Genomic DNA, 14,413 nt, shown 5'->3' with positions numbered 1-14,413 from the left:
GTAAAATGCACATCAGATTTAGATTTAGAAGAAAAAAGATTATAACAGATCTCAATAGTTTTTTTCATATTGATTACATGTTGTAATAATTTTATACATATTATGTGAAATACACTATTAAAGTTAATTTCACCTATTTATTTTTACTCTTTTTAATGTGGCTACTGGAAAAGTCAAAGTTGCATGTGTGGCTCACATTACATTTACATTGGACAGGGCTAATTTAGAGTAGACGATAGACTGGTTATGCAGGTAGCCATCACCAGAGGGCAGCAGTGCCAAGAGGTGAGGCCATATGACTGCCCGGCACCTCCTGGTCAACGTGTACTAACTCATGGTACCCTGTGCAGTTCTGGAGGTCCATCAGTTCTCAAGAGACGCCAGTGTGGCCGAGGCCTGGCTGCTTGGACAGGAGCCATACCTATCCAGCCGAGAGATAGGCCAGAGCGTGGACGAGGTGGAGAAGCTCATCAAGCGCCACGAGGCATTTGAAAAGTCTGCAGCAACCTGGGATGAGAGGTTCTCTGCCCTGGAAAGGCTGACTACAGTAAGTGGCCGCTGGGCCCTTTGCCTGTTGGTGCCTTGGGCAGCCTTTTCTTCCTGCTTGCCTCTTAGACCAGGGAATTCACACGATTGCTTGTTTTTGTTTTTTGGGTTTTTTTCAAGTAGTGAAGATCTTCTTAAAATGGGTGGCTCCTGTGGAGCAGGACCTAGGGAGAGGGTCAGGACTGTTACCTCCTCAGTCACATCCTGGGCACCTGGATTTATGATCCCTTATAGTAGCTTCCTGCCTGGGGGTTGATTGGTGGTGTTTGCTTTTTTCTTCGAATCTTTCATTCTCCCCTATCTCATAAAAGCTTTGTTTTCAAGGGGGCATGGCCTCAAAATTTTCTTCAGAATTTCAGAATTAGAATTCCCATCAAATGGAAGCTTAATCCTAGCCTGTTGTTAAGTCCCCATTCCTGATCCCCTCTTCTGTCAACATAAAGGCCTTAGAATAGGATTTGTGCACTGGTGTTTCCTCTCCCAAGACTTTTGCATTCCTGGTAGAAAGCTGATCCTTTGCAGTGTACAAAAATGGTGTTTCTGATTTCCAGTTCTGGGCGTTTAAAATGTACCTGCATACATTTGTGTTAAAACAGAGTACTTCTGGTACATCCATATGACTCATGAAATGGCTTTGTTTCAGTTAGACTATTCTGTGGCTTTTTAATGTGTTGTTTGGGTTTTGGCTGAACACAGATCCCCACCACAGCACACGCGGCTTCCTTGAGAATTATTGCAGCTCTGTCCCTGGTGTTTGTCTGAGCTCTCCTGGGGAGTCCAGCATGAACCCTCAGGCTCAGGTACTTTTCTCCTCAGCAGAGTTGAGAGTTGCATAGTTACTTTAGAAATTAAACCCAAGCTCCCAGGGGTCCTACAAACAACTCACAGGAATTTTGCCAGCCCATGGAATAGACTATTTCCTGTAGTTTTAGGTTGTAGCTGCAGTTCCTGTGAACCTAATTCCATTTGGCTCAGGATGTTAGAGCTTCTTGTCCAGTGTGGTCCAGTTTAGCAAACTAGACAGGAGGACTTCCTGGGTTCCTAGAACCTTTTTCTGAAAAGAGGCAGAGTTTGGGACTCTACCAAACATCACTCTATTTTCTCTTAGTTGGAGTTACTGGAAGTGCGCAGACAGCAAGAGGAAGAGGAGAGGAAGAGGCGGCCGCCTTCTCCCGAGCCGAGCACGAAGGTTTCAGAGGAAGCCGAGTCCCAGCAGCAGTGGTGAGTCCCAGCAGCTCCAGAGGCTGGGCCCTTAGCCTCGGTGGCCAATGAGGTTTATGGGGCATCTTTCTGAAGCCTTGCATTGCTAGGCCTAACCACATGCCCTGCCTACTGATTGCTTCCGTAGACTGTTTAAAGGCTGTACAGTTATCCCTAAATAACCTTGGAGGGCACTGATTTGTCCACAGTCACATAGGTATGTAGGTGGCAGAAGTAGAATGTAGACAGTGCCCTTTCTCATCCTGTGTGCGCACACACAGGATGCTCAGAACTTCCATATGATTAAATGCGTGGAGTGAACTGCCCAGATTTTAGGCCAGTGATTTTGTGGTGATGCGTTTTTTGAGAGTTCTAAGTAACTTCACACAGAGGGCAGCAATTATTCTCTACTTCCAAAGGGCTAATTATTTTGCTATGGTAAGAGTTCCATGGCAACCTCTAATGCTGCCTTTATTTGGTGGGGCGGGGCATAGGGCATTGCTGTAGTCGTATTTTTCTGTCTAGAGTCTATTTAAAACACTTGGAAGTTTCAGATTTAAAAAGAATTAAATTATGTGAAAGGGTTGCACGTAATAAAATTGAGTGATGATGTTCTCCCACCCTTTCTTACTGTTTCCTCTTTCTCCTCTTCTTCCTTTCCCTTCCTCCTTTTCCCCTCTTCCCTAACAGGGATACTTCAAAAGGAGAACAAGTTTCCCAAAACGGTTTGCCAGCTGAACAGGGATCTCCACGGGTTAGTTACCGCTCTCAAACCTACCAAAACTACAAAAACTTTAATAGCAGACGGACAGCCAGTGACCAGCCATGGTCTGGACTGTGAAGTTCACTACCATTTGTCAAGAATCACCCTTTCCAAATCCTCTGGGTTTTGACTTTTTGGCTTCCACTTCACCCAAAATGTTAAAATTTTTACTTAATTCATAGCCTTCCTTGGTTTCATATTTGTTTGCATTTAATTCATGTTTGAGTCTCTTAACTGATGGATGCCCACTTGCCTTAAAGCAGCATACTTATTTTTTGTTTATTTATTGTGAGCTTTTTACTTTATTAAGATTTTACAGCGAAACCCTTACATGAGTAATTGAAATGAAATTAAATGAGATTACAGCATAATGAAGAAGAAAACTAGAATCTAACAGGTATGACACATTCAGTTATTCTAACAGGGCACAGTACTGTGCTATATGTAGCCCCCTTTACAGATGTTATTAACCTATAGTAGTTTACTATTAACTAGGAAGACTGGTGTATGAGGAGGGAGACATTCTGTAATAAGATTAAAACCTAAGGTCAGCTGTGTAACATTCCATGAAAGATGCATTCATTTATTGAAGATGACAAAAAAGGGAGTCAGATATATTCTGGAAGCTATTTTAATTTTAGGCACACAATCTCATACATTTTGAGACCCTTGGGTCATTTATTACTTTTTACAAACTAGTTCCTCTCTTTTTTTCTGCCAAGTCCTGAATTGAAAACTGTAGGCTTCCTTGCACAGATGTTGCAGCCAGCCTCAGGAGTAAAGTGCCCGCTGACTGCTGCCGCCACCTCTGTCTCGCTCCCTGTCAGTGCTGCTGGCACGTGGGACGCGGCAGGTGACAGCCGTTCTCAGCATGTTTTAGAAGCTTGCCTCACAGACTTCCATGCCTCTCCATTCAGCCGATGACTTCAGGGTGTCAAACTGTTTTAATTTTTCAAACAAATGGAACAGAAGCCATTGTGGTTCATCCTGATTACTTGAACGTTGCACTTGGTGGACCGTGCCTGGGAGCGCTCGTATGCCCCCTGGCTTCAGAAGTCATGTCAGTGTCTCTGTAGACAGACTCCACTGTACATCTTGGATTAATCTTCTGATTCATTGTTCATTTTCTCAAGACTTTTTGTGGAATTCTCTGATAAAGGAAGCTTTTAGGATGGTATCTATCAGGCCACCAGCAGGAATTGAAAATGTTTTCACAAAAATCCTTTTCCTTAGAAATAAAAGCTGGTGACAGAGATGGTTTCCTTGTACCGATAAAAACAAAATCAAATCCATATTATACATCAAAACCTTGTGAGACATTCACTTGCTCTTTTGCCATATTTAGATGTGTTAGTGGAATCAGAAACCTGTTTTGATATGTGTTCTCCATGAGTTAAGTCTGATTTGTCTTTTTATTTCATGATGCATGTCTTTTTTTTCTTTTGTCAGGATAACGTCATATAGCATCTTATTTGTTTTTCCTTATCTCTATGTACATATCTATCTACTTCTGACTGTAGATGGGTATATAGATAGATGCCAAGCTTCTTATGTTCTGGGGGTAGTATGCATCATTATTGGGTCTCTGCCTTAAAACACATCAAAATTCATTTTAGAAAAAAAAACTTCTGCTTTGTCTTTGGTCATTAGGGAGCTCTAATGTGTGTTTCTGGCTCCAAGTTACATTTTGTGTTTCATTGATCTATATGTATATATGTGATGTTTTCATATATATATATATGTGTGTGTTTAAATTTTGTATCATCAGGACTGACACCCAATTTGACACTTTTTGTATCTAGAAGACCCTCCAAAAAAGGAACCACATAAGCACACAAGAAAGGAGTGCTATGATGTTTTTAGCATTTGCTATCATGCCTATTTTTATCTAGCTTTTTAAATGTAGCTTGTCATAACAAAATTTTAATTACAATTGGCTTGTATTAGAAGAAAAAGTATTTTTATTGTTTTGAGTGATGACGCAGAGACTCAATGAACTTGAAAATAGCATTGCTTCGTGCACTTTGAAAACCAATCAGGTGTTTTCTGTGCTACTAGTTGTCACGTTGCATTTATGTTCACCTCCTGATTTAAGTATCTCGGGTGTGCCCAGCCACTAAAGCACTCTGGACTAATCGCTAAAGAGAAGCAACGTGGGGGGTGGGGTTGCGAGGGATGTGTTCACATGTACCCATCATTTGATCATAGCACTGTGATTGCTTTTGATGTGTGTCTCTAGTGGTGTGTTGTCTGTTGGCATGCTTAAAGCACATGTCCATTAAAATTCATTTTGTTCCTTTTATTTTCCTTGTTTTCTTGGTTAGTGATTCATTTGCATAAACATTAATGATCTCTGCATACTGGTTTGGGGTTTTCTCTTTCCTTCTAACTCTAAAGAAAAAATTTTTGCTGCAGAATTATCCTCAGAAGAGGCTTCCCTGGCCTTCATCTACCTTGCAGTCTGACCAAGTATGATAAATTTTAGCCGTTTTCAAGGAAACATCTCTCTACCCAGGTCATTGCTGTCACTAGCAGCTTTCAAGTCAAACCTGCAGCACTAAATTTTTTTTTATCCTGGTTTCTCTACATACTAACCCCATGTCTCTCTGGACTCACACCTGGCTCAGGCCTTCCAGACCAAACTCATACTTCCTCCTCACCAGAAGTCTCCGAAATCTCACACTAGAGAAGATTTGTCACCTTTAAAGTCCACTCACATTATTTTGACTCAGGGTTTTGTTTTTTGGCCATTTCCCCTCCTGCAACTCTCCTTTAAAAGTGAAAAGAGAGAGAATGGTTTAAGTAGTCTGTTGCTCATAAGCACGTGTCTGCAGTCTGTCACTTGCAAGGCCTTGGTGATCACCATGCAGCACTTGTGCGCACACACACCCCCACAAGTCTTTTTTCCTAATAATCCATTTTCCACATTGCCATGAGGGTAAAGGGTTCCAATCAAAACCACCATTAAACTGCATAGTTTCTAGTCTTCCCTCAGCCCTGATGCTAATTATGATAGTTTGCATAGACATAACTTAAACTTGTGATTCTCCCTCCTTCCAGAGCTTTTTTTAGCCCTTTTTCCCCCCAAAATTAGTTTTGTTCAAAATCAAGCATTGGGCCCAGCCATTAAGATAAGACCTAATAAGTGAGAGATACAGTTCCCAAGAGTTTACAGATCCAGGTGTTCACATGGTGGTGGCCAGTCTACCGTTTATCTTGTCAAGGTTGTTACTGCTAATTTGGTGTCACTTTGGTCTTGGGCAGCAGTGGTGGGCGACGTATCTAATGAGCGTGCCATTGACTTCTCCATGTTTGTCTGTGTACGAGGGGTGCAGGTTGTCTGTAATCCACTAAAGTGTCAGCCACACCCAGCTTTAGTAACTCGCTAATCGCACACCCTGGGTGTATCAGCCAGGGGCTGCTACAGTTAATGGTACACAGTTGATGGTACACAGGCTGAAAATGATAATGAATCAAGACCCTACTACATTTCCAAAGCCGAAAAGCCATGAGGGTTACAATTTAAATGAGCTTGGGAAGGAACGCTCCCGAAGACGTCTCCAGCCTGAAGGGTCAGAGCCGCTGGAAGCCTGGCTGTCTCTGGGCTTTCTCGTCTCAGTGCAGCAAGGCACCGTGATCAACCAACCCGTGATGGGGAAGGCCCTGGTTCTGTCTTTGTTTGGGGGTAAATAGCTGTGTGGTGTTGAGTGACTGTGATTGGCTTTTCCAGCTCCTTTAACACAAACTACAACCCACTCACGATACAACTTCGGCAGATGTGGTCAAATTGATGTTTGTTGACTTGCCTCATTTCCTTCCAGCTCTTAAGTTCCAAAGTCTAACTGGGATGGTAGACGTGAAATGCATGATTGTCGTCCTAATTTCTGCATGTGTTTATGACAATGTGTTGAGGGGAGGGGGAGGAGAGCCAGAGAGCATTTTCAGGAACCAAGGTCTTTCCTTGTCTTACTCTGGGGGAATGCCATGTAGCTCTGATAGAGTTGTCTATCGGTCTGTTTGTGAATGCCCTTTCGCTTAAACTTCCAGCCCTTCTGGTGGCATCCTTGGTTGTAAGGTGGCTGCTGTATAACGTCCACTCTCTTTCATATTTAATATGTGTGATTGTTACTGTTGTCTTTTTGTTTTAAAGTAACCATAAGAGGAGATGATCTGAGTTATATTTATTGATCAGAGGAATAGAGTGCAGTAAAACTCATACTGGCATTTCGCTTTTCTCATTTCCCTGTAAATGGGCGGGTATTAATCCATTCCCACCTTCTAATGTCCTTGATGTCCAGCTGGCTTTGTGGGTGTGCAATGGTTTTACTGTACTGCCTCGATCTGTGCCAGGCATTTATACACAGCCACATGTGCGAGTCAGGTAGAGCGTATGTGGTCACCCCCATGGCTCACGGAGTTAGCTGAATGGCCTCTCCGCTGTCCCTAGATGGCAGAAACGGTGGACACAAGCGAAATGGTCAACGGCGCTACAGAACAAAGGACGAGCTCTAAAGAGTCCAGCCCCATCCCCTCCCCGACCTCTGATCGTAAAGCCAAGACTGCCCTCCCAGCCCAGAGTGCCGCCACCTTACCAGCCAGAACCCAGGAGACACCTTCGGCCCAGATGGAAGGCTTCCTCAATCGGAAACACGAGTGGGAGGCCCACAATAAGAAAGCCTCAAGCAGGTAACAGCAGCAGAGGCTGCCACAGTAAGATGGGAAGTCAGCCTGTGAAGGGATAAGGCGGGCCACTCTTGAATTGGAAGAGAAGTATGTGCTCATGTAGTTTTATTCCTTTGGTAGCTTCCTGGACATTGCATTCTTCTTGGGCTGACGCTGGAAAGCAGGAGTAGAATGCTGGTTATTCACTGAGAGAAGAAGAGTTGAGTTTGGATGGGAGTAGCTAGAAGGGGCTTTAGTAGTTCATCTAGAGAAGGAATTTGCTAGATTGAGACTGAAGAGTCTTCTTTACTTTAAGTGATTGATTTCATTTAGGACTCCTTGTGGGCTTTTTGTAAAAAGCCATTAACCATTTCCCCTGCCCTGATCTCCATATCAGCCTTTATATATATTCATTGTCTCTCAACAGCCCCAATTTTTTTATTTAACAGATGGGGAACAGAGGCTCTGAGCGGTTAACAAAGCTTTCTTTCTGTGGAAACCTAGTAAAATGGCCAAGCTGGAATATGAAACTGCAAAGCCTATGTGCTTAACTAGTAAACCCAACCACGTGGGACCACCATATCTTACTGTGCAGTTTGTTGCTGTGTGAGGGGATCAGAACATCTAAGAACTGCCATTCACGTTGAGGACAACATAGGGATTTATATATTAATACATGCTGGTGTAATACAGGCCGGTGTTCTGTTAAAATTAGTATATTAGGACAGTTTGCCATACCATAGGGGAAAAGCCACTTTATTCTAATTCACCCAAAGGTACTGTAAGTGCTGATGGCTCTGGGTCTGTCTTTCTGTCAAGTTGCCAAGTCACATAAGTAATGAATCCGCAGCTGGAGGAGCTGCTGCTGCAGGACAGGCATGTTTTCAGGCAGGAGCATGGCCTTTAGCCCATGACCATAAGAGGGCGCTACAGCAAAGAGTACTAAACACCAATCAAAGTGAGCTCAGAGTACAAGAGGGTAACTTGCTTTTCTCCAAAGTAAAAGAGAAGACATAGTCCTCAAACACTTGCCCTGTGCCCTGTCCCTGAACTCTCCATGGAGGAATTTTTTCTGTTGTTTAGTGTTAGCAGAATTTAGGAAGGGCTTGTAATAAGGAAGGTTGAGGGTTGGGTGGGGTCACACTGTGTTGTGTGAGGATCATTTTCATGTTAATGAAATGTTTAGTTCTTTAAGGGGAATGTGGTAGAGCCTTTATCTCCCCCTGCCCTTTTTTTTAAACTGCACAGGTCCTGGCACAATGTTTATTGTGTCATAAATAACCAAGAAATGGGTTTCTACAAAGATGCAAAGACTGCTGCTTCTGGAATTCCCTACCACAGCGAGGTCCCTGTGAGTTTGAAAGAAGCTGTCTGCGAAGTGGCCCTTGATTACAAAAAGAAGAAACACGTATTCAAGCTAAGGTGAGAGTCGCCGTGCTTCATGGCTGCCAGAGTTGGTTTGCATTTACTTCCACTCTGGGGGTTGGTTTTCTTATACAGCTGCTGTGATGAGTTGGTTCTCTCTTCTGCCATTTTAAATCCCCAATAAAGTGAAAAACCAGTTTGGCACGTGTCTCGGTTAGGCTGAATTCTTTGGCAACTGTGGCCAGCCACCAGCTTCCCTGTGGTTAACAGTACATCTGAGCATTGAAGGATAAGGAGCTTTTGCTTTTATAACCAGGCACTTACTGTTCCCTAAGACTTAAAGAGAGCTAGTCACATTTCACAGTTTAAGGGAGGCTTTGAAAAATAGTTTCCCCATCTTTTCAGCTTATCCCGACCCAGGAGATGCTATTCTTTGCTCATGAGTTATCTGGAGATGGGTCAAGTGAGTCATCCTGGAGCTGGATGGAGACAAACAGGAAATGTTTGGGTGGGGCCTGGGACCCTGTCCTCCCCTGACTCTCCCAGCAGATGCTCCAGCTGTCTCAGAACCACCTAGTTCCAAATGTCTCTACCCTGTAGGATACATGTATCTCCCTACAGAGTGGAGCTAAGCTCAGAATTTCTCCTCACACTTGGAAGTAGGCAGAAAAATTATTTTATCTTTTAAAAAGTGGTTAGAATGCTTGTTTACTGATTTGTGCTGTTGCTTTGGGATCTGAAAAGCTTTGGTCTTCCATTTATTTGTATGTTTCATGCCAGTTGGACTAGGCCAAGGGCTCCAGAGGAGAGAGTGTCAGATGGTTTGATTTATTAAGCTCTGCTGCTGCGCAGTGCAGGCAGGCTCTTTGGGTCCTGGAACACTTTACATTTTGTAGGACAATGCACCGGCAGCCTGGCTCCTTGGCTGCTTTCCCCTTTGTACTCCCTTCATGCAGCTTCAGAGAGCTGGGATATTAGCGAACGGCCCCTACCCTGTGTTACACAACAGTACCCTCGTCCTCTCCGCAGCCACAGAGTGAACCTGTGACCCCTCCAAGCCTGGGGACCTCCCAGTGTCACACTAATAGGGCTTCTTAATTCTGAGACAGACAGTAGAAGAAAAGTTGAAGGACATTTTCTGTTTGCCTATTCTGAAACTCTGGAACATGTGAATGTAGGGGATACAAGCTCAGTAGCAGAATTTCAAAAGGGCTCATTGTGTTCAAAAGCTTTCTCCTGAACTCAGTTTAGACCAGTAAGTGATCAGGCATCCACAAGTGATTTTTGCCACAATAAACCCAAATGTTATGTTTGGGGCTTTTTAAAATCCTTCCATTGGATTGAAGCACAGGCTCCCTGTGTGTATCATTGGCGCGATTATATGGCTTCTTGATCTCCAGGGGTCTGTTGCTGGGCCTGGGCGGGTCCCCAGGCTTGGTGGTGACATATGTAGGTTGACGCTTCTGTTGTGACTCCTGTGGTTTGCTTCTGTCCTGCGTGGAATATGGGAGTTGGGGGATTTTTATTTCTCTGTAATTAAGTGGTGACTAACTTTCTTCCTTGAAATTACAGACTAAATGATGGCAATGAGTACCTCTTCCAAGCCAAAGACGATGTAAGTTTCTAAATGTTATTTCTCTCCAGTACTTAGGAGTTTGCAAGTGTTTGTGTGATGATGGGCTTTATTCAGAAAGTTCTTCATGTAAATGATGATCAGTGATGGTTTCTATCACTGGGCTCCAGTCACCAGCACTAGAAGGTGTTTGGTTCTGTCTCTAGAAGGCAGTGAATACGATCTCACTGTCCCTTTGCCGAGGCAGGATCCATTAAAGTCGATGGAGGGAATCTTTGCCCGTCCCCTCCCAGGGATGAGGCATAGTGAGGTGGTCCCAGGACTGGTTGTGGATCATGATGGGACCACCGCTGCACCCTTCGCCAGCAGCCAGCTGTTTAATGGGTGTGTACCTCACCTCAAGGAAAGAGACAGTCCATTGATGGAAAAACAACACCTGTAATGCTTTAAATGTGAAAAAGCACCTTCTAGGGTGGGATCTGACCACCTCACAGATTGAGACTGGTCTTCCAGCTCTTACAAGTTTGTAGGGCCACATACTAGGGTGATGAGTAGAACTGAATTCTCATGAGAAGCTGAACCAGGTTCCCTCTCCTGTACTGATAAGGCAGAGGTGCATTTGGGGACAGTGCCCAGAAGTGACTCTGCTTACCCCTCAGTTGGCCAGATGCGCCATTCCCAAGCCTTGGAGCCAGAACCCCTCATGCCTACTCTTAGTTGAGTCTCACCTGTGTCCCTTCCTCTGTCCAGGAGGAAATGAACACATGGATCCAGGCTATCTCTTCCGCCATCTCCTCTGATAAACACGAGGTGTCTGCCAGCACCCAGAGCACGCCAGCATCCAGCCGAGCACAGACCCTCCCCACCAGCGTCGTCACCATCACCAGCGAGTCCAGTCCCGGCAAGCGGGAAAAGGACAAAGAGAAAGACAAAGAGAAGCGGTTCAGCCTTTTTGGCAAAAAGAAATGAACTCCTTTCCTTCACCTCCTGCCCTTCTCTTACCTTTTCAGTGAAATTCCAGCATGCAAGCTCAGAACCAACACATTACTCTCTGTGCCTAATGTTCCTCAATGTGGTTGATTTTTTTTTTTTTAATTTATAGAGCATTTCGGGGGGGGTGGGGGAAACACACCTAAACACTTTATCTCCAAGTTACAAAAGTTTGAGGTGCAGAGGGAAGGCCAGATTTTTTTTTTAAATGAAATTATATAGATTAGATCTCAGTATTTAAACTGTTCCTCAATTTTGTGAGGCTGTGTTGGAAATAACCCGCCTCTAGTGCTGTTGGTATGCAAGGCAGCGGTGCTTAATCAATATTTCCTGTGCTCACCAGAGACAAAATGTACCAATATCCTGACACCATTCTCTCTCCATTTACTTCTGGTGGTTACCCTGACTCTTGACTCTTAGAAGTGCCCGAGATGGGGCTAACCTTTATTAAACAGATCGCATATTATGATCTTGCTGCAGCCACAGTGCAGCTCCACATTAACTCTACAGACCAAACCATTTGTATCTGGCATCACTTACTAACACACGACATGCGGCTTTTCTGCATCAACTGCTATGACGGTTAAGAATGTCAGTATACAAGAAGGAATAGAAAACTGATGCTGTTTTAAATAATCTGTAATTTCAATTTTTTTTTTTTTTTTTTGCTGAAATACATTATATTGTATGTTTGAGATAATTCTAGTACAAAGTATAATAAAACTAGATGTATAATAAACCCTTTAAATCATTGGTAAGTGTACAAGTGGTGGAACTGAAGCATTTACTGGACAAAGTAATGTTACTCTAATGGTTACTTGCTCGTGCGTTGCCACACTGTGTTATAATTTGCTTCATTTCCTTGCTATTTGATACATAGTGTGCATTTCTCTGTCACTGTAACTATTGTAATGACAAATTTTCATCTTACTGCACAATCAAAATGACATTGATAGGAATGAACTCCAGAGGCTGGGCCTGAACAGGGAGGTGGTCGCTCAGGCCTGGTGCTCAGTCGTACGACCTGTACCTCTCAACTTTTGCCCTATCTGTTAAATATATGCTATGTCATTAAATGCTTTTAAATCTAGCACGGTGACTAGTTGTTGTTCTTCCTCTGCTGCGTGTGCATGCCCAGCAGGGAAACTGCAAAGGGAGAAATGACAAACAAGAAACATTTTACAACCAGTCTGGGCTCACTTTTGCATTTTTTATGCATGTCTGGTGCACAAGCTTTGAAAACTACAGCAAACAGTAATAAATGTGACTGTTTTGTAGTTATACATTCAGGCTTTATCTTTTATTTATGAAAAAGTTACCAGAGCACTTGTGAAACCTGAACTCTGAGATAGGGGTTGGCAAATTTGTTCTGTAAAGGGACAGAGATAGTAAATATTTTAGGCTTTGTAGGCCGTAACTGTCTCTGTTGCTCAACTCTGCTGTTGCGTAATACAAAGGCAGCATTGACGGTATGTGAATGCCTGGGCATGGCTGTGTTCCAGTAAAACTATTTAAGGACATAAATTTGAATTTCATATAACTTTGACATGCCATACAATATTTTGATTTTCTTAATGATTTCAAAATGTAAAGTCTATTTTATACAGATCAGACCAAAAAGAAAAAAAAAAAAAACAGGTAAGAGGTTAGGTTTGGCCCATGGGCCATAGTTTGCTGACTTCAGCATAGAGTCGTGGGTTATTTACAAGTGACATACTTTTCCTGGGTTATCTGGGTATGTTGACTCCATGCCACTTGCATAAAGCAGCAATGGATATTAGTATTATGGATGTCCAGTAAGTTATTCCACAAAGACCATTCCTAAGGTGGCATCAGCCCTGGGCTCCACAGCTGCGTGGCATCAAAGCTTTCTCTTAACTCTTACCTCTAGGCAAACTGAGACCTCACCATCCTCTCCCCTGCTTCCCACGACAGTCCTTTGCCCTTGCCATGCTCAGGGTTGGAATCAAGTTGTTCTATTCTCAACAGACCAAAATGTTTAGTTAAGGCAAAGTATCTTGGAAACAATTGTGATTAATTACAGTCTTGTACTCTTGACAAAGCTGTGTAGATGGCAATAAGTTCATACCAGCAATCCTGGAGTCCCATAATAAATACGTACATGTGGAACATCGTGCAAACAATTTCAACAGTTCGCAGATCTCTAGTTACGAAGCCAGGGTTTGGTGGTATTTGCTCTCTCTTGGTGCATTTGATAAGGATCCACTGAGGCCTGAATGTGGAAGATGATGGGCAGCGAGAGGAGCGTCAGAAGGCCCCAGTCAAGACGTGTTCGCCATCAGAGGTTACAGGCCGCACAGCCTGATGAGCTTCAAGCCTGGCAGGGTAAATAGTTTTTGGGTTTTTTGTTTTTTTTTTTTAATTCTTCCACTATCATGTTTTTTGAGGATTTTGCATATTTCTTGTTGCCATAATGCGGTGCTATTTTACCCTGATTTTCAGTGATGCAGTATGGGTGACAATACTGGCCCCTCCATAAATCTGAAGAGTAAGAAGTAGTGAAAATAAGGCTTAGGATATGAAATGGCGTTGTCACTTGAATCAAGGCCACTTTTTGTCCTACTTGAGCATCTCAAGTTGGGATGCATCTTCTGATGGCACTTCCGGAACTGGCAGTGGTTTTTTTGGGTGTACCGAGAGTGCCAGTTACTGTGCTTCTTACAATTCCTGGCATCTTGAGTAGGTGAAACACTGTATCAGACTGGGTGATGGGCACATTGTCATTTCACCAAGTTCCTGGAACTGTTAGAATTGCTTGTGTATGGGGATCCTAGGTTAGTTCCCCTGGATACATTGTTTTATCAGTCGGAATTCTTAAATAAAGACATACTTCCCTTCATGTAGTGGTGCAGTCCATGTAGAAAAGGCAGGATCAATGCTGGAGTCTTTCCCATTATTTGCATTACTTTCCTATAATCAGTGTTATTTATGAGTTGGTTCCTATCCTCTAAAGATGAACAATTTTTTAAATATTATGAATTTATGGGCTTAAATGTATTTCAGTTTTGTTCTGGTGAAATCCTCGTTTTTTGGTGAATATATTTTATAATTTTGAATTGACCTTTCTAAACATGGTCCATAACACAAAAACATATCTTAACAAAGAAGAAAAAAGACTTCTTTCCATCAAAGCTCAATAGAGATTTCTGTCTATTGAAGATCATGGTGAAATATTTCATTTTCCACTAGAATAGTTTAAAATTATTCATTTGCTTTATTCCATGTTATAAAAACTCAGAATAGCAATACTAATACCACCACCAATAACTGAGAACAGTTTTTTTTTTTTAACT

At 42.9% G+C, this 14,413-nt stretch overlaps 1 protein-coding gene across 3 annotated transcripts in view; it reads left to right on the top strand.

The window, feature by feature from the left end:
- SPTBN1 (spectrin beta, non-erythrocytic 1) overlaps positions 1-12,189 on the top strand; it is a 139,556-nt gene extending 127,367 nt beyond the window's left edge. For 2 of the 3 annotated variants that reach the window (XM_034953145.3, XM_008956253.5), the window contains exons 29-35: positions 351-547; positions 1,655-1,767; positions 2,437-2,500; positions 6,957-7,195; positions 8,420-8,593; positions 10,109-10,151; positions 10,860-12,189. In XM_034953145.3, coding sequence (XP_034809036.1) covers positions 351-547; positions 1,655-1,767; positions 2,437-2,500; positions 6,957-7,195; positions 8,420-8,593; positions 10,109-10,151; positions 10,860-11,078 — 1,049 coding nt within the window. In that variant the 3' untranslated portion in view covers positions 11,079-12,189. Of the gene's footprint in view, positions 1-350; positions 548-1,654; positions 1,768-2,436; positions 4,812-6,956; positions 7,196-8,419; positions 8,594-10,108; positions 10,152-10,859 lie in introns of those variants that run through there. The other variant, XM_057301307.1, reaches the window with a different exon arrangement.
- The last annotated feature ends 2,224 nt before the right edge of the window (positions 12,190-14,413 follow it).

The sequence above is a fragment of the Pan paniscus genome, chromosome 12 (genome assembly GCF_029289425.2).
Source record: "Pan paniscus chromosome 12, NHGRI_mPanPan1-v2.0_pri, whole genome shotgun sequence".
Classification (NCBI taxonomy): domain Eukaryota; kingdom Metazoa; phylum Chordata; class Mammalia; order Primates; family Hominidae; genus Pan; species Pan paniscus.
The sequence above is the reverse complement of the archived record's forward strand: the minus strand, read 5'-3'. Positions and strand labels throughout refer to the sequence as shown.